Genomic DNA, 26,211 nt, shown 5'->3' on the forward strand with positions numbered 1-26,211 from the left:
ATTTTTTAAATGCGTAAGTAATATAATAATATTAATTTACAGATTTTTTTTGAACTTTTATTTTACTTTTTATATACATAAGCCTACAGTTATCATTATGGTAATTATTTGTAATAAACCATTTCTTTTATTCAACGAATAATTCACAAGATTTTGAGAATGTTACATTCCATATATGGAACAAATTTCATGTATGATCTACTAGTTTAAATTTTCGCAATTGGATAAGAGGCTCGTAGCATAATTGATTAATGCACAGTTGGCGCGATATCAGTATTTTTTTCAAATATGATTTTTTTCTACTGGGTATATATCTAAGGTGTTTTCAAGTTATGTAATGTATGTTCAATATATGGTAATTATTCGTGTTTATTAGATCCACTTTGAGATTAAATGCTGTAGTGACCTATTGTATTGAATATAAATCAATAAAGTCACATACAATTCAGTCTCCCATAGAGTTAGATTCTTCATATTGTAGATAATTTTGTGATTTTTATTGAATTATCAAAAAAAGTTTGTTATTTTAACAGTTTGAGAAAATAACTTTAAAAATACAAATTTTAACGTTTATGGAGTCTATAAAACACTAAAAACAATATACACTTTATTGTAATGGATTACCGCAACACCCTTCTTATAAATATCGACAATTCTTCTTTTAGAGCTATTATTACTATTTAAAAACATTATAGTAATTTTGACTTGTCATTGGTGGTTTGTGGCAACCCTGGCGGACGTTGCAAAACACCGACGTCGCGCGTCGGTTTGAATTATTTTTGGACGCCGTCACTCCCGAAATGCGTCCGCGTCCGGCCGACATCACGATTCATGTTATAACACATTTTATAATGCGTGCGTACTCGCAATTTCGGCCAACAAAAATATGCAACAGACAATAGGTTTTCTCCATCTTGACAACCACATCATTAAAGCCTGACCCATCATTTATAATATATTATTATATAACACAGTTGGCTACCTACTGAAATGAATAAGTACGTGAAATTAACTGTGCATTATCTAAATACCATATTTACAACGTCAGTTTTAAATTGACTCAGTTTAATTTAGAAACTGATGACGAAAAATATTTCATGGTTGTTTACATTGCTGTAATTATTAGAAAAAACATCTTTTTTGATCACAATATTGCCGATAATGACAAGATTAACTCTTATAATACAACCAGAGATTAATAAATATAATTCCGATAGGCAATATTCAATACACTACATTTTAACGCATGGTTTTGAATGTGTGGGTACCCTACAAAAATGAACCAGGCATTATGGATGTGCAATAGTGTGTGCAATGCACCAATATTAAATGAGCATCAATGCATAAACCGCGAGCAGTTGTCAGTATTGGACATAATATATGATGTATTCTTGTCATGTGTTTAAGTTTATACCGTATTCTTCCGCATTTGAGATCGTTGCCTGCTTCTCCTTACTCGTTAGGTATTTCAGTTCCCATTATTTCTGAGTTCCCTGAATGCAACAGTATTAAGAAGTGGAGATACTCCGATGATCCTTTAATATGCTAACGTATTAAGGTCTGTCCGCTTATTCTATCCATCTGCACCATCAATGATAAATGTTTAAAGTAATAGCGAGGCCACCACGGTAGCCAAGGCGTAGTTAAGAAGAGTCTAGACATATCTTTCGCACGGATACGACAGAAAAAGATATAGTTTATTGGGAACCTTCAACAAATATCAAATAAATAATCTCTTCATATCATTAATTGATGTATCACTGAAATTATAAGCTTTAGCTGTTACCAATAATCTCCTTCTATGTTTATCTGCGCTTATCTATTATTACGAGTACATGATAATGTCTACATCTTTATTCTTTGACGCCTACAGTGACCACTATTCTCCGTAGGCTGCACCGATTTTTACTACTAATAATGCTGCACAATTGATGAATGCGTATTGTGCAAGTATGTAGAAAAGAGACGTTCTATGATGCCATAGTCTTCCAATATGGAGACATGTGTACGTATTATTAGGGATTGCAATACCGAATTAAAATGTCAAAACCGGTTTTTCGGTATTTATTATTGAATACCGGTATTAATACCGGTATTCGTTAAAACATTAAAAAACAGAAGTACTTATCAGTAAATATAGCTATTAAAACCCCTTTAAAAAATTATGTTATGGCAAAAACCTTCCTACATGTCGACATTTAAAAAAATGTGTTCTAGAACTGGTGAATTTTACAAATAATTTCAATGCATTGATAATTTTATTTAAAGCCTTCAATTTAAATGCAAATATGCCTGGCTGTATAATTATAGAATAATTGAACACTTGTCACGGATGTTTTCTATTTAGAATACTATTATAATAATTCATCGTGACAATTATATAAATATATTTGAACAATTTTGTTTTATAATTATTTCACCTCTGTTGGATTCAGTCAATATTTTCATTTTAGCAGCACATAACTGATAATTCATTTTCAAATACGTAAACGAGTGTGCTTTCTTAATACCGAAAATTTCGGTATTTTGGATTTTTAAAACCGGTATTGATAAATACTGAAATACCGGTATTGAAACCCTACGTATTACCTACATTACACGCGGCGCATCCTCCGTCAATACTGTATCTCTAACGTGTTGAAGTCCAGGATTCAACAACGTTCAATAACTTCCCGACAAGATAAATTCATTATTTACACCTACATTTTCTCTACCTTCAATCTTTCTTTGGACAATATATTGCAATCATTATACATTTTATATTTACGGAATATGCTTTACGTATGCCGCATTCTTGCGCTTGATAGCGACTGTTACCCCTAGCCGTTGACAAAAAAGCATAGATATATTATTGCTTTTATCGTGTTCTTTCAGTGTACCAGAAAAATATCTAAATACAAAACTGGTCTTTATTCCATGTCATTATTATACACGCAATAATTACTTTAAAACGATCATACTGCAAGTGTTTTTGTAAACAGATTCAAGACAATAAACCTGAATAATTTGCCCTTGCGCCGGATATTTTAAGAAAACCTTGTCACCTACATTTTGGTCGAATGCTTTCAGTGAACGAGATTTCTCCTGACTCCAAATATTTTTACTGTCAAAGAGTATTGCGTGTTTTGAGCTTGTATAATATTATCATGTATGCATAATATGCTTTAACTCTTTATTTATTATGAGTGGTTGTTTACAATACTCCACATTAGATTTAAATCAACCTTTTTAAATACATAACTATTTCTTTTATTCAATTATTTATATACGTACATGATTAGGAATGCGGCATTCATTATTAAACTTACATACTTTGGAAACATACCTATTATATTTTTTTCAAATATCGCTACCAAGAGGAGTCGAGCCTGCATCCATTCAGTTCTGATCCAATCTGCACCATAATTCTTCATTGTTGGAATCCTATGACTAAAGATTTTAATCAGAACTATTTGGTAATGGAAACAAAAAAGAACTACAACTTTAATTGTAATTTTAACTATAAATTTTTATCTTCCTCATTCTACAAATAATATTGGACAGATTAAAAGTGATCAAATCAATTAGTTTCAATTTTAAGTTCAAAAAAATATAATTTTTGTTCCAAGGCAAGCACACAATAATAATAAAATTGATTACCTATTAACTATTCGTTCGTATTTTTGCATTGAACCCAAAATAATTTAATGATAAAAATATAATCTAATCCTGTGTATTTTTTATTCAAGATTAAAATGCACATAACATTTAACAATGTAACATTCTTTATTGAAAATACGTAACATGGAAAAGAATCAGAAACACATATATTAGAAAATTCGCTAGCAAAAAGAGTGACATTGCTAATTTACACTCACTCACGCAGTGCTTCCCAAACTTATGGGCAGTGGCCCCCATTGATCGTAGGACTTAAAACAAATGTTGCAATATGCATGCCAATTAAACTTGCGTCATTTTTTCGTCTGAGACGATTGTAGAATGCAAGTGTAGAATAAGACGTATGCTCGGTCTGTTGTCACGGCAGCGATCGCGGCAGTTCACTAGAATATCCGTCTATTGCAAAAGCAGTACATATTGGTAACCATCTTTAGTTATCATCCTAACTCATCAAAACAGCATTTTCGTGATTACTCAATAAAAAAATAATCACAGACCATGCCTTTCAATGGAGACTTGAAGAAAATTCCTTGCAAATTACCATATTATCATTATCTAACATTTAAATTGATATGCAATAATATGCGACCACACCCTTATTATTTAATTGTTTTTGTATGCTTCGCATATAGTAAATTTTATTTTGCTCGTGATAAATAATATATAAGTAATATGTATGAATAGTAATAATAAATGCCAAATAAAGCGTTTAATAACTAAAATATTTATTATTTTATGAAGAGGTGGCGGGTATATTATTGTATACAGATTTTGGGGACCGAGGTATGAAATATTTTATGAAGCACTGTCTTAGAGTATTTATATTATCTTAATAATTTATTAATTAAAAACTTGTAAATGTTTTTATATTTCTGCTTTACATAAGTTTTATTTTGTGATCTAACTGAAAGAGTAATTTTATATGACATGGTAACGAGGGGTATTTTACATTGTTTCACCCTCGCTTTGATATAAATTACATATCAGATTAATTCGAGGGCTTAGTGTCAAACAACAATATCTACAAAAGTGTAACTTTACAGGAGAGCCAAAAATCGTTATGTTAGATTCTTGTAACTCAACAAGGGAAATGTTTATTTAAAACCTGATGTTAATATTTTATAATTTATTGTGTATTGTACATTTATCTTGCTTATGATGATGTTAAAATTTATAGGGATAGTTTTAAAAAAATATGAAAACAAGGGTAACTTATGTAGTTAGCGTTAAACTTTACTGACGATTTAATAAGAAATTAGAAAAGATTGACATCACGTTGTTTGACTATCATGTAGCCGTAAATGTAAAATAACGTTATCTAAAAAAAAAACCCTTTTTTGTAGATAACATTGTCTGACTTTAAGCACTCGAATTATTCATCACTTCATTCATAAATTTTCGTACTGAATTAATATAGATATGTCACGCAGTTACGTGTTTACTATACCTAATACCCGATAGATGTACGATAGAGCTCCTCATTGCACTTTCAGACTAAAGAATTAATTACGTTAGTTCATCATCTGAAAATTTCGCATGTTGGGTATGAGCCAAATCTGCCAAAAACAGTTGCATAACGTCGAAATCGATTTCGAAGGCAAGTGGGTCAAGGACCGCTCCAGCGATCGGAAAATTAAAAACATGAACAATATCACGTTATTCCTAATAATATAAAAAATATATATACTGTGTACCTTGACATTTATTTACCTGCTTAAAATTATTACTTATCAAAATTTTGTTTAGTTTTATTGTATTATCAGCAAGTATAATTTTTACTATTTTTTCTGAATATTCTACAGGTGCTAACTAACATACATAGAAAATAATTATTATTTTAATAATATTAAAGTTCTTATCTACCTACTATACAATTTATAATATATTTCTATACTTTACAATTTTAAAATACCTATTGTTTTTTTTAATTTGACGTGTCTGGTTTTTTAATAGCTACAGGGTGTTTCTCCAGAAGTTGGCATTTGCGACATAATTACTCTCAGCTTGAACGGTCTCGTTTAAATTTCATTCACGTGGATATTATACACTACTGCACAAATACTTTCCCTAGCTTTTTTCACTCTTCTCGGTCCATACTTCTTCACTGCCGCAAACTTTTCGAGTTTATCAATCCAGCGAGATTTAGGACATCATTGTGATTGTTTAGTAACCCTTGGGTACCACTTTATGACGGCATTTTTCCTGCCTATTGCTTGGCTACCTTTGTCACATCGTGTACTCTTGTCTGCCTAGTTATTCGTTGATTTATTTTGTGGTCTCTCTGCGTTATGCCCAAGATGCACCTTTCCATGCCAAATTTTATTACTCGTATTTTTTGGATTTATCTTGCATGTTTCACATGATTACGTGAGCACTGGTAGCATACAACCTGATATGCCGTACATTAATTAAAACAAATATTCCATCATTTTCATTTCACCAGACATGCAGGCTTGGTCAATAGAGTTACTCCATTTCACAGCATTGTCTATGATTCTTCAACTTTTCATGAATATTACAGATAATATATTATATTATTATATACTAAATAATATAATAATACATTCATCAAGCCATTAATGTATCAGTTTAAATAGCAACATAGTAATGTGGATAGGTGATTGGAGTCATATGTAACAAATATGTAGACGATGTGCTGATACAGGCCCGGTCCTGGGACAATTAAACCATACTTTAAAAAATATAAAAATGAAGGACAAATAAAATTGGTTTTTCAATTTCATTCCACTATTTGATCGTAAATTTTTTTGTAGTAGAAATACATAATTGAAAGGTTGAAAGTCTATAGAGTCTAAGTGCCAAAAAATCTATAACAAGTTTTTTACTTCAATACCATCTATATGCCAAGCCTAATGATATTCTGAAGGGTCTATGTTCCTAACATACCCTTCTACATAGAACGTTTCAATATTGTCCATGTTTAAATATTTTATTCTTCCTTTGTTTATTTTATCATTAGAATTATGTAAACTTATCATATTATACTAATATTCTTCTGTAACTTTGTACAAATAAAAATGTGAGTTTTCATATGTATATAATATGGTTGTATTCTTTTTTTTGTTATATCTCAGTTTCACATTTTTGGCACTTAGACCCTATAAACTTTCAACCCTTCAATTATCAAGAAAATTCAACCGTATTATTAATATCTATAAAGATATTCAGAAGCACGATATATATATTATCATAAGTATTGTATTATTCTAGGAAAATTTAATTCAATAATACAGTGTTTTATATAAACTATCGATACTGGTAAAAACGTTAACCATCTTTTAAAGATATGAAACTCACACCCCATATCCGAGGCATCGTGCACGGCCATGTGCTAAAATTTGAAAGAAAAAGGATAATAGAGATATTTAGAGTAAAAAATGAGATCAGCGATGAATAATTTATCCTTATGGTGGATAAATTACGTCATAATTCATATATTCTGTTACTCCCCTGCCTAAATTACAACTTACTTGAAAATTATCGATTTCAGTATTTCACTGAAGATTTTATTCACAGAAAAAGTGACATTTTCTAAAATTTCCTCTATCCCCATTATCATAAATTACTGCATTACTTAGAATCCTAACTGTCTCCTTTGGGTCGTGATAACATATATGGATGACGCCTATTTAAAACTATCAAGATTTTCCGACTAAGATGGTTATATTACAGTCGACCATCCTGGAAAGTTTTTGGGTCAAAAGCGTCTGGTCTGGTCTTGTCTGGTCTGGCAGTTTAGAGGTGCTTTGCATGGCTTAGGATACTCGAGCGATCGGGATCTTGGCTTGAAGAAATATAGCTGAGGATAGACTGGAATTGAGATGGCAACTAGATAAAGTCGGGTTCACCCTGGGCTATTAGATTATTGCCTAAAATGAAAATCAATAGACCAGTAGTAATATCCAAAAGAACTTAATATTTATTACAAAATATATTATGTCAAACGAATGATAATTTTTTCATGTGTTTGTTTTCAAACATGTAAATAATACAAAAATTATTACATTGTAAACACTGGTCTGTTCCAAGACATTGCTTTGTTAATTTTCCGGCAGAGGCGTCCGTTTTCCCGCGCTTGGGAGGGGTGATATCGCAGGAGGGGACAGACTCGAGAGGAGAGGGGACTCTGCCTGTCCCCGGCCGACCTATTCTCAGGCCGGCGATCTCCTAAAAAGGTCGCTTCGTCCGCGACCGTCCGCTTGGCGACGCGTCTTTCTCGCTAATTTTCCTCTCGGAAAAATCAGTCAGTCGTTCGCAAATCGTAAATCTGACGAGACGCCTATGGATTATACAGAATAAAAAAATCAACAAAAATCCTATTTCTCTGTAGCTTTTGCAGACGAAAATTTACGACTAAGAACAGGCGCCCCGCAAAAAGAAAAATTTCGCAGAATAATGTAGTTATTGTCTTCTCGTGTGAATAATGCTTAAGTATTTTTACCCGCATCATAACCTTGAACAAATGACATATAAAATGTTCTAATAATGTTAAGACATTCTTGAAATAAACGAATCTGAAACATCTAAACTGCGAATGAATTAATTTGAAACCCAGACAGTTGCAACATTAACATAATCAACTGTAGAAGTTTCTACAGATGTTTCGAAGATAATTAATCATGCATATTAAATCTAAAATTATAATAAAAAAGATTATAATGAGAATGTCACATATGTCATACTTACGATAAAGGATTCATGGAACATTCACCATAGTACAGTCGTTCAAATTCATAATTTCTGGTCGGGAAAATTCTCATGTTATCTTTTGTTATATATTTTTGGACCAAGAACATGCGTTGAATGACTGGCTTATAACCATTCCTCGCAAAAACTATGTTAGAACCTCTCATATGGTCCGATTAATAATAAAAAGAGTAATTTACCTTTGATATTTTAGATGTTGGAGAGTTTAGTGAGACTCACAAGATTGTGATTTAATTACATCTAATAATTAAAGTGGTTTCTTTAATTTATATTTGTACATATCCCAATCACCCGTACGTTGAGAAACATTAATACACTCTGTCTATATACTACCTACCCGTCTACTGTAAAAGTTTTGCTACGTTCCATATACAATATAAATATGTACAGGCATTATTGACTACGTGGCGTAGAAGTCATGCTACGACCCGTAGAACGTAGCGGTTACTTCTGAAGGTCTTCATAATTACAAACTTTATTAAATCCTATTTTTTAATTTCTACTAGGTGTATTATATATCCAAAACTATTCTACAGAATCATTGTGGTACGGCAGTAGCCATTTGCAGTTATGTTTTTACTGTTTACTAGCATTAAAACAGGCAAACAATGCCAATACAACTGCGAATTACCCATGATGCCACTGTAAAATGATTCCAATATACCAAAGACGAAGACATCTCGTCGACGAAGCTAAACTAAAATAACAAACTAAAAGAATTATAATATACATTCAGACAGTGACCAAGGCGTTATAATATAATTGAAATATAACATACAAATTTCCATTTACAACAGTATGTTAAAACGCGCGGCAATTTGTTCTGTTTAACTAGAAAATTTAAGAATAAACAAAATATGTCAAGTTTATTTTAAGCATTATTTTTAATAATGCGTTATGATTGTACACATTTTAATATTAGTTACCGACATATACAGACTAATTACTTTAATAGTATCTAAAGGTGGGCCTAGTTTCACACGTCATAATTTCATTACATACAACACAAACATAGACCCCTTCAAGCCAACCCGCCCCGCACCACACTACTTACAGGGTGGAATAATAAATACGTAGATACATATAAGATAAATGTTTGAAATTTTTTCGCAAACTTTGAATGATTACTTGCTATAAAGTATTCGTCGATATTCGATACAAATGGGAAAACAATTTTGATTTAAAGAATGATATATGCCAATTATCTAAATTGTATAACTATATCAATATTAAACTCACAGTGAAAAAATGACTTTTATAATAAAAATTATTTACTTTCAGTTTTAAGGGGGTCTACGCACCGTAGCAAGTAATGATTATACCGAGTAGAAGATTGAAAAACGGAGTAGGGGTTCATAGTATTATATTTCCACGTGTATCAACAATATTAGTAATATAATTGATGTGTCTGTTAATGATTTCAAAATAATTGTATTTGATCGACGTTTTGACTACTTCTTCGACACGAAATCATAAAATAGTTTTTGTAAGTATATTATTGTCTTGTTGTTCCATTATAACTCAAAAAACTATTAGACAAATATTGATACACCTTTCACAGATTATAGAATACATTATTGGTATAAATTTAACAAAGTTTTATCTCAATATGTTTAAAATACAGTATGGATATACTTACCTATATGAAGAGATTTTCTCGTCTGCAATAAGAGGCCGCATTTTTTTGAAAGCATTAAAGTTGGCCTTTGTGGCGACCAGATCGGACGACCCGGTGGGCCTAATAGCTGGTTGAACCGACTTGATTATCTGTTCCCTTTCGGAGCACATTTTCGGACATTCCCATAAGATGTGGTTATCATCCTGTTGTTCTCCGCCGATCAATAAATGTCTGGTGTAATGGTCAAAAGTCAAACTAGTATTAGGAAAGAACAAAATGTGTGTGCCTGCTCTTGTGGTGGAAGCATCCCACTTTCACTGACAGGTCTTCAACGCCACATCCGGGGTAATTTGACGTTTATTCAGTAATACTTTTTCAGCGTCAATTTTTGGTGGAGAGGCAAGGTGAAGATCACCAACAACAGCCTCTCAGCTTATGTCTATAAAATATGTTCCTCTTTTGAACGGATTTAGATACCATGTTTACTTTTCTGTGATTTCGCTAATGTTATGTTATCTTCAACAGATGCGCGGAGTTGTGTGACGTGCGACAAGGTGCTTGCCGAACTAGAAAAAATCGACGATGACACCGACACGTTTGGGGTTGATTTTGTCAAAATCAACGACAAGCGACTCGCGAAGCACTATGGCATCAAAAATTTCCCCGCCCTCACCTACTTCCGAGAGAAGGAGCCAATCATCTACGACGGTAAGTTTCAGATATATAACCCAAAGCCTGTGATACCTATACGTAATTCGAACACTGGCGGGCTTAGAGACTTGCCTGATTATAAAATTAAAACCAAAAATTCTCAACTACCAACATTGGTAAGTATCTAAAAATGCATCTCTTTCCGAGAATCACATCCTGTAACAAAAAATTATTATTATTGAAGACAACAGTGATGATGATGACACACAATCATATAAGTGGTTTCTTTTTTTGGTTACACTTGCACTTACGTACCTATCTGGTTTTTTTATCTCCCCGTTAATTGGAGGGATTTTTTTAAACTTATGTAATATTTATCTGTATTCGAGAAATGCATATTGACAGCATTGAGGCAATTTAGTGATTTTTTGCACATTACACATCTGGTATTTTTTAATGATAACATTTGAATTACCTACTTCTTTTCTTCTAATTTGAGTTTCTTTGTTTTGAGTTTTAAAAGATTTTTCATTGCCCAAATCGGGTTTTTTTTTTAAGTTTACCTCTTTGCTATTTAAATACATTATGATTTACTGATACTTGATATATGCAATGTTTCTTAATCGGTGGTCTGCAGAAATTTTCTGGTGGTCCGTGAATTTTTGGCGTCCAAATGCATATGATAAAAATTCCAATAAAATCTTCAAAACCCGTGCATCCGCAAGTATTTGTGCATTGTGTTTTTGTTATTAAAATAGATTAAGTAATGGTTTACGTCACGAAATCAATCACGATCAGACGTTATTATACGTTGCCACAAACGTTTCTCCTATTTTCAGTTGTCTGCGGGTGTAACAATATTGAGAAACGCTGATATAGAAAATGAAAAGTAAAATGTTAACATTACAATAAATCATATTAACTAAATTTGAACTTACAGTAACATATCCCTCGCATGAAGATTTTATACTCGATTTGTGAATAATAACTATTTTTTTATTGTTAGTTTAAAATAATATATGTATAACTGGTTTGACCTGTTTAGAGGCCCCCTCTTAAATCTTCTGACGAATTGAGTAGGTCATCTGCATCAACGAAAGTCGCCCCAAGAATTGAATAATATACCAGAACATCGAACATTCGATGGAATGCTTGCAATCACATAATATGTAAAATTTTAAATTCATTGATATTACCCGCATTTGAGGGTTTGTTTGACGAATGAAACTAGGTAATTATAATAGTTTTTAAATATTACATTACATGTTTTTTAAAAGTGTGTGTGTGTTTTTTTTTGAACAGGGGACTTGATGGACGAGGATAATGTCTTGGATTTCTTAACCAGTCTTGAAGCAATGGACAGACCAGATAGAATAGAAGAAGTTAACAGTAAAATCTTATCCAAGATCGTTGAAGACACGGAATACGTTGCAGTATTATTCTGTAAGTAAATCATACTATACTCTCAGTAAGATTAAAATACTTAACTTCAATAAAATAATAATTGTACTAAGCAACAATGAAATTCATCCTTGTAATAAATACATGACTTATAGAGATAACACCAGAAATCAATTTAGTTTTGAGTATATTTAAATTTTTAGATTTTATACAAGTGTTTTCATAGAAATAGTAGTTACCTAATAAAACATTTAAAAAAACTCAGTAAAAGTTATTTAAATATTATTGTTTCATAATTATAGCTATTATAATGTATATGAGTTCCATTACATATAAATAAAATATCAATCCTTATATTTAAGAGAACATTCACCAGTATTAGTGGATTTGTAGACATATTATAGCCCTGTAAAGCTAGTTTGAGTACCATGACCAAGACATTGAAGCTAATATGCCCACCAAGTCAAATCCGCTCGTATACACCCGGTCCTAATCGGGCGTACCGACCCCACGTGTGTAGATTTAACATTTTTTTTTATGACTGTAATTAATACGTACTTAAGTGTAAAAATACTCGAAACTAAGTTAACACGGAGAATAAAGAACAATTATATAATAATATAAAACAAAAGCGCATATTATAAAACTGTCAAACAATCTAAGTGAAGAGATCTTCACGTTTGCAGTACGTCACGATAAAATTTTAAATGCAATAAAATTGGTCTTTGTGACGACCAAATCAGACAGCTCGAAGGCCCCAACAGCTGGTTGGATGGACTTCAACCACCATGTCCAATTAAGAATGTGCGGTGTAATGGTCCAAATACAAAGCAGTTATCTCCGTTTTCCATTTGAAGAGCTACTGTGACTAAAGTGTCACCTATCGCTTTCGCCTGTCTAAGTCGTGGTGCTCGAACTGCCCTGTGAACTCAACAGGTTCAAGTACTATGTGTTATTTTGACAAATGGCTACCTATATAATTTTCTTTCTTATAATAATTATTGATACTACAATCTATTTACTATTTTTTCTGAAACACTTGTATAATATTATAGTTAATACTAATGTCAAAGTATTTAACCTTGTTATTAAATTTATATTTTGATACATACCTACACATTATCTTGCCTGCCCAAAAAAATATTTTTTTGGCAGGGAATTTTCATTAATGTTTTTATACAATACAAATTCTTGTTTTGTGATGTCTTTCTAATACAAATATTGTTTACTAATTTAATTTTGCCATTTACTTACGTTATAATATTAAACCTTCAATATAAAAGAAGTAAAAATGAAAGACATAATAACTTTAGTTCAAATTACTAAAATTTATATTTTTTTCACTACAAGATAATTAACAAAAGTATGTGTGCTTTATATTAAAAAAAGTATTTAATTTCGTTTCATACGATTTTAATGTGTATACTATTAATAATTAATTTAGTTATTTAATAATGATAATAATAATTGTGCAATATGTGTGTCATATTAAAAATTATAATGTTCTAACAAAATAATTACAAGACGAAAAAACACATATAACATATATAAAGACAGGGTTGGTCTTTTCGGTGTTCACCTGAAAAATACATTTTCCAACTCGATCTATAATAAAAAAAACAGTTTCCCACACCCTAGTCACTTATATTTTATAACATACACAGTTAATAAAAATGTTATAATTTAATATGAAATTTCAAAATTGCTCATCAAAATTCAAAATTTATCTATTCACATATTGACATTTCGATATAATTAGAAATACACATATCATTGGCAAAATACCTATTATTATTGTCATATAAAACATGATTATTTTACATTTATGTGACTATTTCGTAAAAATAAGATCCTAAGGACCTGATGCATAGAATGTTGATGTTATGCAAAACTAAATAGTTAAGCTCGCTATGCATAAATAAAGGCAGAACGACAGATAATCATACCTGTGGCTGACGTGCCAACGTACCTTCGAGTAAAAATATGATTTACGATGTTATTATGTTAAATAATGTAAATGTAAATGTTAACTATGATTTTAACATTTTTTTAATTGAAATACAATAGTGAAAATAATGAAAACTGTACAATATAAACTAATAAACAAAATAAACTTTAAAAAGTTAAATTGTTACTTTATCAGCGTTCTAATTGTAATTTCAAATTACGCGTTACTTTGTATGAAAGATGTATACTAATAATTATGTCTATATGTCTCCCTGTTATTACTCATCTCGAATATGAACATCACAGGATCACTTATTATAATATGTATGCAATATAAGAATATTATTGTAAATGTCGTCGTATCAGAATTGTGAATAAATAAACCATTATAATATCTTCAATTTGAATTTATAATAAGTAAAGTTATTATAAGCGCTCGTAATTAAATATAATATGTATTACAATGGAGGTTAACATCTTTACATCAATAATGAAATAGTCACATAAATGTTTGAGATATGAAAGGTGTTATAATATAAGTGGAGTACTATCTAGGATCGATTCTTGATGGAAGATTACTCTCCGAAACCCCTTTTGACCGCTGTGTTATTTTTTCTCCCCGGTATAGGTCCAAATGCCCAGAAATGTGCCACAAACAGTAAGTAATACGTATTACCATCGTGATCGACGATTTTGCAAACCCCGTTGCAGTTGGGCTGAAAGCTTTATATTATAATTTATCAATTAACACTCATAATAAAAAACAAAGCCAACACAAATGCATACATAAATTAAGACAATTCAAAATCAAATGTACTGTATTATATTGCTTTTAAATGTTTCAAGTCTCCGGACGCACCAAACTAAAAAACGTCGTCGACATATTTATTGTAAACGATATTATGTTTCCATATGTGGGACAATTTTATTCAATTAATCAGTGTGATCCCGGGCTTATAAACAATGAAATCAACCAATATGTGTCATATAATATTGCCACATATTTTAAAATTTAAAGTTATAATTTAATTAGTACTTATTTCCAGCGCATCTATTATATATATAAGACTGTTATCGGTCGCTATCGAGGATAGTTTATCATATTTATGTATTTATTTAGGTATTATAATTGTTACAATAAGTTAACCGTCTAAACTGTCAAAACTGTCTATCTCGCTCTAAAAGTTAACACAGCCAAGAGAGGTGCTGTTCAAACATAGAACTTATTGTAACAATTACAACTAACTTATTGTAACAATTATACTACCTAAATACATAAATATTATAAGCTACCCTTGATAGCCACCGATAGCGGCTGATAGAAGTCTTGTATAATATATAATAGATGCGCCAGACCAGTTTCATGATAACGGATATGTTTAATTGGTCCAGTTGAAATTGAAAATATTCCATAAGTGAAAAAACTTAAGAAAATAATATTATTTAAAATTTGTCAATCTGATCTTTGTCATCATTCTAAATCTGAAATTTTCGCATATTTTATAGACTTAACATATGAAAAATGTGAAAACATTTTTCTAGTAAAGAAACCATTTAAAATCAATAATAATACATGAAACATCATTGCAAAAATACATTATATTATAGAGCACGTTAAATCTACTACCTCACACTCACAATAATAATTATTATTATATTATACTGATATGCTTAGAAAATACAATATGTCATCCCCTTCGCACACAATCGTAGGTTTGCCATTATCAGAAAACTACAATATATTCCCCATTTTAAGCTATTATTGGAAATAGTCGTTATGTTTTTTTTTCAGTTTTTATTACACCACTGTCCCGAGTTAGCCGCTTACAGCTTTTTCTTTTTCTTAGCAAAATTTTTCACCCCCGTTTTCATTTACTCCCTAAACTATAATACCAGAGTGATATTCTCTTCTTCATTTACTCAGTTCTATTTTCCTATACAATTTTGTAGGTAGGATTACAAATTGTTATTTCGAAATTTAGTCAAATTATTTTTTCAGCTGAAGAAATTTAGGATATAAGCATTATAATGAAAAGGTGTTGACAGCATATTTATTAAAGAAAATCATTTTCTTTACATAGGGATAAAGTTTTTATAATGGAAGTGAATCTAAAAACGACTAATGAGTAAATAATCTGTACATCATTTTGCATTATTGATTAATTTCTTCCATGTTCACATTGAATTTATTCTCAGAGACCATTCATTTATTCACTTTCCTGGAGTTACAAGTCTAATCACGAAAATAACAGTCGTAGCTACTGTCAGATAATTTTAAATTATGCTCTAAATTACTTATATATGAGGGGTGTATTTTCAAAGTGAACTTATTGCACTTCAACAAATTTTTGGCAAACGCCAAAAAACTGTTTACTAGATAGACGATTGTTGGTATTGGAATAAGTTACTTTTGTAACTTACACCGATTTTTAAATTGATCTTTCTACTGGATTGAATGCTATTAGACTCTTATATATAAAATACTTGTTCAAAATGTTATCCTTTAAATTGTGGCATTCATAACTTATTTTTGTCAAGTAGTGGAATAAGTTCACTTTGAAAATACACCCCGCATATTTGGTAAAAGTTAAAAGACAGTAAATACTTATATTAATTTTCAATTTATTTAACCTTTTTTATTCAATGAATAATACGCAAGATTAAAGAATATAGGCACTCTTTTTTAAATATTATCATTCGTACAAAATTCAGTAAGTACACATATTTTTCAAAAATTTTGTCACATCAATGGTAGGCCATTAAAAAATAAAATGTAGATTTTAATGTAATACCTGTCATAATAATAAAATGTTAAATCCAATTACGATTCTGTCGAGTAAATGGTCGTTTAATTAATTTACCTAGTAGGTAGATAATATCAGTTTTTACAATTATTTCGCTAGATAATATATCGCACCATGAGTACTTTAGTGTATTAAGTCAAACGTTATCATTTTGTTGTTAATAATGCAAGAATGTTTTGCTTTATTTATTGCTTTAACGTAGTAACTCAAACAAAATGTGAAATGCGTTGTAATTGAGTAACTTCAATAAAGTATTTTGAAAATATTTTACGAAGTTGACTGCTTTACCATATTATTACGCTGATATTCTATGGTAATGCGTCAATGTGATGTATAGTTTGGTACGATATACTAAAGTATTAGGCTCATACGAAGTTCTTAAACTTACCGCAATATTAGAGATATAAATAATTTTGTAACTTCAAACGTTGATATCTCAAAACTATACTTTTGGAATTAATACACTAAAGTACTCATGGTTAGAGTTGGGTTTCGGGAATTTCCCGACGGGAATTTTAGAGAAATTTTCAAGATTTTCCATCCCGAATCTCGAGTATTTAAATTTTTAACATTTCGGGAAATCCCGGATCTCGAGAATCTTTTCTCGGGATTTGGGATTTATTTATTATCAAATATTAAATGAAAAAACGATTTTCTATATATTATGAAAAAAGTGGACAGAAAACAGAAAAAGTTTGTTCACAATTAAGGCAACGTCGACTCAAAATGTGAATTGAAATTTTGTGTCTCAAAAGCGTACGCGATTGTCAGACGCAGCGATTGACAGTCTGTGGTTTTTGAAATTCCATTTTAATAAGTAATTTTTTGAATTATTTTAGTTTTCTATTCTCTATTTTGTTTGTCATCTTACATAAATAAAAAAAAACATACTTTTTGGAATTTGTCTGTTTTTACACTGATTTTAGGATTTTTACAGGTTTTTTAAATCTCCCGATATCTCGAGAATTCCCGAGAATTCTTTTCTGGAAATCCCAAATCGCGAGAATTGAAAATTTCATCATTTCGGGAAATCCCGAATCTCGAGATTAAGATTTTCTCGGGAAATACCCAACTCTACTCATGGTGCGATAATAAGTACGTTGTTTATTAGTAAATGGGAAACTTAAAAAGTAATTGACTAAAATATCAACAAATGCAGATTAGTGAAGTGTCGTGTGATAAAACGTACTCAGAGTAAAAATAAAGTAACTCGCTAAACGACCAACGGTTTCGATTTTTTCAGCTTTGAAATATATTTTGTAAATATATATTGCATAGTGGTTATTAGATTCTATTAGTATTGTTTACACAAAAAATAGTCTTCAGAGCACACAATGGTCTCTCGAATAGCTAATTTCTCCCTGGAGGAATGTTAATTTCGACAAACTTGTGTCTTCGGCCGTAATCGCTATAACTTATAACCACAGTAAATATGTTGGGTCGTTGCCAAATTCACCGTCCAAGCGTGGTATGTGACAAACAAAAACTAATATTTTAAACTAAACTTAAATCTAATAGCTTACATACTGTTAAAGACTTCTAAATTGAATACAATGGATATTAAAACATAAAAAAAATATTTATTGCTAGCTGAAATTACCCGGTTTCACACAAGTCGCTACGTTGATCGATATAATATTATGTACCTTAACCTAACAATAATAATGACATTTTTTAATATCAAAATAATTATTGCATCTAAAGTTGTGATTATATTGAGATGTATATCGCGTACTGTCACTCTGTCACGGCATCAAATTTAGTCTATGGTTTCGTCATTTTGCAGAATATTTTGAACGATCACCACCTCTCTAAATTCAATTATTATAGAGAGTGCCAACTCTAATGTATTAGTATTTTGAATTATTATTAATTATTCATGCTAATTTCAATTAATTTTAACAGTGTCTACGTGTGCGTACGTTAAAATTACTTGCGATAAATCCATAGATAATATTTTGAACAGAACCCAACCTGCAGACCATTATATAGACAACATTCTTATAGAAAATACATAGCGTCAACTGCTAAAATCAAAAAACCAAGCGATTTTGACTTAATTTGAAAATATTTAGGCATCTAGAAAATGATAAAAAAACGTTCATTGAGTCATGCAGTCACGTGAGGTGACCTCATCGTTGTTCTGGTGATTTCGGCAGATTTTGCTAACTGATAATGTTCATTTAAAGGTTCAAAATGTGCTATGGGATGGGAGCCTCAGTCTGATAACATTTTAAACACCAAGAAAAACGACATTACACACCCTTTTCCCGTAGCGGCAGCTTACTGTGATGTCACGTGATCACGTGATTGTACGCGAAATGCACCATAATATATTATATTTGGATACAATATTTGAAAATGAAAAAAAATATTCTGACAGCGGTAAAAGTCAAACAAAAGAACATCAAATTAAAATTGAATCCAACATAATATGAAAACTCTATCTTAATCTGTGATAAATTTCAAAATTGGAAGGAATAAACTTACATATCGTCCGACAAGAAGATCTAGGCAACAGCCGGAAGTCGCTGTCGTCGACTAAATAGGAAGAGCTTGTTTGTTCACAGTTTAACACGTAGCCAAGAAGATATTGTTGTATAGTACTTTGAAATACTTAGTATAATATTATCATTGCTCATCCTATTGGGAAAATATATTTTAGTTTAATCGGTTTTATTCAAATGTTGTTTTTTCGTTATTATTAAATTTGCAATCTATGAATTTTTGTTTTATTAAATTTCTTAGTCAAGTTTACACTGATAGGCACGGGTCACAGGCATCATGTGGAAAGCCTATCAAATAAATCGTCATAAAATGTACTGTTTTTTAAGCTCTTTTATGTAAATATACTATAAAATTCATCGTCAAAAACCCTCTTATCTATACTAAACTAATGCGCTAGTTAGACGGATTTGAAATGAATTTAATACACTGATTTATTTCGACCACTGTCCCTCGTAAACATAGACCATGATCAAATCTTAGTATCGCCCATTTCACCCGGATAATACTGCCTGGTGAGCTCCGGTCAATTTTCTATATACCTACTGCGATTTTAGATAAATTTTCAATTTATGAAGAATATCTGAAAGTTATAAATATACTACAATATTTTCCAACTTTATTTTCTCGTATACAGCGGTACCATAGCAGTTTTTCCTGTATTTTTGATTTATGATACTTGACTTCTTATCTTCATCAATTTGAAGTCATTATTATTACTTCTTTACCATTTTGTTAGACTTCACATAATATACACTCTGATCAATCTCATCAACTATATACTGAATATATATATATATATATATTTATTTATAATTCACAAAAACAAATGTTTTTTTGAATAGTTTTTCATGTCACGAAAGGATTTTCTAGCGAAAACAAACTTTTAAAAACCGAAGCTGTCTGATTTATCGAATTTAATTTATTAATAATGCACGTGCAATAGTGTATGTAATACACCAACATTAAATGAGCGTAAATGCATAAACCGAGAGCAGTTTTCAGTATTCGACGTTAAACGTATTCTAGACACAAGTGTAAGTTTAACCCGGATTCATCCTTACTCGAGTCGGTTACCTGTTATCGCCTTACCCGTTTTGTATTTCAGTTTCCATTATTTTTGAGTTCCCTGGGTCCTACTTAACATGGCAGGAAATATAAATATATTGTATGAATGTATATTGAAATAGAAAAACTCTCGCGCTGAAATATTACCATTGCTGTTTATCACAGAATTGTTATTTTTTTTACGATAACTTGAATGACAACATGACAGAAGAAATATTTTTCCTATTATTGCTATAGAGTGAAATATGCCACTAATCGTCCGAGACGATTTCAATCGTAGATCACTGAACTTGGGTTCATTGTATGAGGTTAATAAAGTATTGGACACTTGCCAGAGTACGCCATGTCCAATTGATCGGTTTTTTAAGACATTCAAATATATTTTTCTCAACGTATCAAACGTTTATTAAATTACTTTCATAGACAATTAAATAATTTAGAACAAGGCACTACTATATAGATAGATAACTTTCAGCAATATGTTAAAGGAATTATTAGAACTTTCTTCAAACCCCCCTGCTTTAATTTTACTATACCTACTATAGTTGGCTATCAATTTATATTTACAATGCTTAATATACTAATATTAATTATTTCGCAGCATTTTTAAGTTTCAGAGAATGCCATCGTCTGTTTTATTATTTTACTGTTCTACACCTGTTTTATGAATTTATATGTTTTAATATTGATGTTTGACAGATGATTGTTCATTCACTACACATTTTTTTTAAACATGCGTTTTACATTGCCTCTTAATGAATTTTGTACATCACAGATGTTTTTCGAATGGATCAGTCATCCGTCATCAATTACCATAATTCATTTCAGCACAAGTCAATGACAATGCACCGCATTTTAGGTATTTTAATAATATGCATCCCAGAATTCAAACACCAATTTTATAAAGTGGTCATCCTGATTTTTTGGATGTATTCAATTGAAAATGTCAGCCGTCTTTGTATATTACTTTACATGTCGATACGATTTAAAGATGTTGTTTTCAATGTTTATTATTATTTAAAAAAAATTAATATAACATAATTATATGGGATAATTTATTTACATTACTGTACATAGTGTACCTAGATAATTAAAAAAAATAATCATATTAAATATTTTGTTTCATTTACTGTTGTTAAATTGATTCTTGTATATGAAAATATCGCATATTTATTTATGGTATGTATGCCAAACTAATATATTATAGATAAGATGTTTATATATTGACTGATACGTCATAGCGGCCATATAATGTAATGTACCCTCCATTTTCTAAGTCCGCTTTCAGCTACTTTCACGCCAACGTACAGCGATATGACGTGTCGGTCAAAATATAAAGGCCGTCTTCTATGATTCAATTAAATTATTTATAATGTTGAAGATTTGTAATCCATTAGTTAGGTAAATTATCGATGTGGGTATGAGTAATATTGTACAAAAAAAATCTTATACACTGAAAAAATCATAAGCTTTTAGATGCATCCGATCACAAGGAATATGAATTCAGCTTCCTGAAAACTTTCAATTTGAAAATAATTTATTTTTTCAATAATATGCCAGATTTTTTTTTTTAAATATAAATATTTATTCATAATTGATTTATAATGACTAATCTTTGAGTAAAATGTAGCCTTGATAATTTCCCGCTATTTGAAAAGATAAACTATTTTTAAAATGGAAATTTATGTAATATTTTTTCTGGTGCTTTAACGATGTCTTGTTCTTGTTTATGTTAGACAAACCGGAGTGCAAAAAGTGCTCCAAGGCCTTGCAAGAGCTGGAAAATATCGACGATGAAGCTGACCAACTGGGAATTGGGTTCGTGAAGATCCACGACGAAGAACTTTCTGAAGAATACAGTCTTGGAGAATTACCTAAACTTGTCTACTACAGACATCAAATACCAATCATTTACGAAGGTCAGTTTGATATATTATGCACATAATACAAAAAAATAAAAAAATTCAATAATTAATTTTATCAGTGCTGGTGTGTAACCGGAATCAATCCGGAATATTCTGGTTAATTTTTTTTAAATTATAAAAAAAATTAAGTAGTACCTACATTATTTGAATAATCATAGGAATATTTATCAATAATACATATTGTAATGTATTTCTATCGCAATGTGGTGATTCATAAATATTTCGTTATTATTAAGCAGGTTCCTTTCATCTTAGACGATTTCTTTGACCTTGACCCAGTTTACCACAGTTATATGAAGATAGAGTGAAACGCGTATGAATAGGGATGACAAAAAATATTGTTACTTTTCCATTAATCTAAATAATACTGGTGTCGTTACTTGTTTTTCGATACAATATCAATGTTTTTTTAATGTCTCTTCTTCTTCTATTTTTCTGATACTGACACCCGGTAATTTGTCTCTTGATATGACAACCCTGGGTATAATGAATTACCAGTGAACCGATTAGTGCCCAGTGAAAACGAATGATGCGAAATGTGGAATTAAATTTGAAATTTTAATTATAAAACCGTTTTAATTTATACATTCATTACCTGTATTTGGCGTCTTACAATTCACGTGGTTTTTTTATAACTGTCACTATTCTCTATACTATTAATTGTATATCATTGTAAACAACGCCTTACTTGACAATATTAAAAAAAAATACAGAATTAAGATAATTAAATTTTAATTCCATATCAATAATCAAGCGATCACAATCCGAGCCCTTAAAAATATTAAACTGTGTAAATAATCGCTTAATCTTGAGAAATATTACGACGTTTTGTGTTAAAGCTGTCACATCTTGCAGGTGAATTAAGTCGAGAAGAAGACGTATTGGAATGGCTGGTCGCCAACAAGTCAACTGGCGACGAGGAAGATGTTATCGAAGATGTCACAGCGAAGACCCTCAACACCCTCATCGGCAACATCGACAACCTCGTTGTCTTGTTCTGTAAGAATACTTTATGTTTATTTTATGGTAATAATTAAAAAGTAGTGAACGTACAATGGTATTTATTGTAATGAGGTATAATACGTTTTTTTTGGTTCCAAATTTAAAAGTTGCCTATAACACCTGTCTCAGTCTTGCACTTAGAGCAAGTATACAATAAGAGAGAAGACATTTTCCGGCTATATGCGGCAATTTTCTGTGCATTTTAAGATTTTTTTTTTTTAAGAAAATTTAAAACTTATATGAAAAATTTTAATTTTGCATTTTAAGGTTGTACGTTTTGGTCGCCAATTGATAACTGACCATTTGTTGATTAGTGTATAGTAGTGGCGTACGTACGGTCTATAGATGCTGTATATGGGAAGATCTCTAAAATATTCCATAATTAATTACAATGTAACGTTATATATTTATTGCGCAGTGCTAATTCCTTCCAAATGTCCTTCCCATATTGTAAATTGCTAGAGACTTTTACGGTTGGTTGATATTGTTAAAATTCTGTATCATGAATATGATGTAGGTACGTAAATATATGAAGGGTACACGGGCAAAACAATAAAAGTCACACAAAACTGAAAAATGACTTAAGTATGGTAACACTAACATTTCTGTGTTTATTTTTATTTACATCAACTAACAAGAAATGTGAAACATATCATAGTCCTCTGAAAATAACGATTTCTCAATACCTTCAATACAGGTCCAAAAGTGGGAAGGTTCCTTGATAATAAATGTAATGAAATAACAAGGAATATCAAACGTCAACTTTTATGTCATGTTTTTACCGGTTGGCAGTTGGTATTTTGTATTGTGTATTTTCTAAGTGTGTCTAGTTTTTAATTGTTGTGTATTAAAATATTCGGTATAGATAAAAACTGCAATACAAGTATTGTGCAAAATATATAAAAAAGTAGTCCTTTTTCCACAAATACAAAAACTAGGAATGTCCAATGTGTTCAAAAATTAAATTGTTAATTACGACAACTTTTGGTTTTGTAACAATTCTTGTTTTGCCCATGTATCCTTCATATTTGAATTACCGCAGACCGACCACTATCTAACACCGCAGTCAATATAAAATTAGCAAATCTTAAGTAAATGATAATATCTAGCAAACATCTAGTGAATTGCAGTGGATAGGTAGATGATTTTTTTCAACAACAACCCTACAAGTAAAAATAAAGAAAACTGATGTACTTATACATAGCCTTAAACATCGATGTTATATTTACGTTATATCCCTGAGATGGCTACAAACAAGCATGTCCAATTCAACACAATACATGACATATTCGTGTGTCATTCATTACTGCAAAAACAAGACTATCATCATTCGTGACTAACAAATTTAAAAAAGAAATTTATTTTCGGCAACCTCTCATGAGATGAACCTGATATTATGATTGAAAGCTAAATTTAATCTTGAAAGTAATATCGAAACAAACGTTAGTCATCAGAATTGACTAACTCGAATGACTCTTTGGCAGCTTCTGCTAAATTTAAACGTTTGTTTTTTTTTTCAATGATGCAAGAAATCTAAACACATTGAGATTGCAATGATTCGCAAATAGGATAAAAAACGTAGTCATTATCTTGAAGTTAAATTTAGTTTTGATGTCATGAAATACGTTCATGCTTAGTAGATAGGTTGGTACACCCTAAATATGTTGAAAAAAAACCTTGTGATATACCTATACATGAAACATAAACGTATAAAATTGACCCGGAAAAGGGATCTTTGGTCTACTTACTAATTAAGTTCGCATTGTTGGGTCATTTGAAGAGAACTTTACACTTTTACTTTGACATTCAACTACAGTTTCAGATTCACCCAAATACTTAATTATCTACTTCTTCTTCTTTGACCATTTCCGATCCTAATAAGATCTAATGGGTCTCCACGGAGTGGAAGTTTGTATTAACAGATTTTGATTTTACGGGAAATGGATGTCAGCCACTTGCTCAACCTATTACGTCCATACTCTGACTCATACACAAATTGAAAAACAATATAATATTATGTACTTGCCAGACTCAGGATTTGAACCTGGGACCCATTATAGCCCGCTATAGGCCGACGCTTAAGCCGCGCGGCCACATAGATACATAATTATAGGTATGTGTAGATATTACCAAAATAAGCCTTGAATACTTCAAATCATGGAATTTATTGGTAGGTATATAATTAAATTCTACTTCATTTTTACATTTTACAGATCTTCTTACTTGCCGTATCAAAGCAGGTATTTGAATATAAACTATAGTTATAAATACCTATATAAAGACGTTCTTCATTAAGTTTATGTAGACAACCGATATCAATATATTAACCATTATTTTTAAGACGAATTATTACGCAAAACGCTGAGAAATTCGTACGTGGGCTATGTAAACAAACAACAGAAAGCGGGTTACTATTTTGCATAGGTACCTACCTAGTGACTGTTTGAAAGATAAATATGTTAAATTAATAACCTTTTGGTAATGTAAACGTAACGGTGGTTTATGTTCCCGACAGATGATCACGGAGATGAAGACTCGATGGCAGTGCTGGGAGAGCTGGAGAAGATCGACGATGATTGCGACAAGCATGGCATCCAGTTCGTCAAGATCGACGATGACTCCGCCGCCAGGAACTTCGGCATCGACTCTGTCCCGGCCATCGTCTACTTCGAGAAGGAAATTCCGAATGTATATGACGGTGAGATTAACAGTATTGTAATATTTACAGCTAGCTATTAAGTTAGGTATATTATAAAATAGAATCTTCAGTAATCTACTATCTACTATCGACCTGAGGTTTAGGAGCCCTTGTCTGAATTGAATATTGTAGTATAATAAATCTTTCTCTTAAAAGTGGTAATACACCGCCATCTTTAGATTAATAAAGCCTGAGCATAACTTTTTG

At 30.9% G+C, this 26,211-nt stretch overlaps 1 protein-coding gene across 1 annotated transcript in view; it reads left to right on the forward strand.

Annotated features, from left to right (window-relative positions):
• Nucleotides 1-26,211, forward strand: part of hlk (hulk) — a 93,475-nt gene that overhangs the window by 33,116 nt on the left and 34,148 nt on the right. The window contains exons 2-6 of the mRNA XM_085952811.1: nucleotides 10,529-10,711; nucleotides 11,957-12,097; nucleotides 22,116-22,298; nucleotides 23,160-23,303; nucleotides 25,822-26,004. Of these exons, the coding sequence (XP_085808937.1) occupies nucleotides 10,529-10,711; nucleotides 11,957-12,097; nucleotides 22,116-22,298; nucleotides 23,160-23,303; nucleotides 25,822-26,004 (834 nt within the window). The remainder of the gene's footprint in view (nucleotides 1-10,528; nucleotides 10,712-11,956; nucleotides 12,098-22,115; nucleotides 22,299-23,159; nucleotides 23,304-25,821; nucleotides 26,005-26,211) is intronic.

This window comes from Rhyacophila brunnea, unplaced genomic scaffold (genome assembly GCF_057557595.1).
Source record: "Rhyacophila brunnea isolate RB1 unplaced genomic scaffold, BYU_Rbru_1.0 scaffold_10, whole genome shotgun sequence".
NCBI classification, from domain to species: domain Eukaryota; kingdom Metazoa; phylum Arthropoda; class Insecta; order Trichoptera; family Rhyacophilidae; genus Rhyacophila; species Rhyacophila brunnea.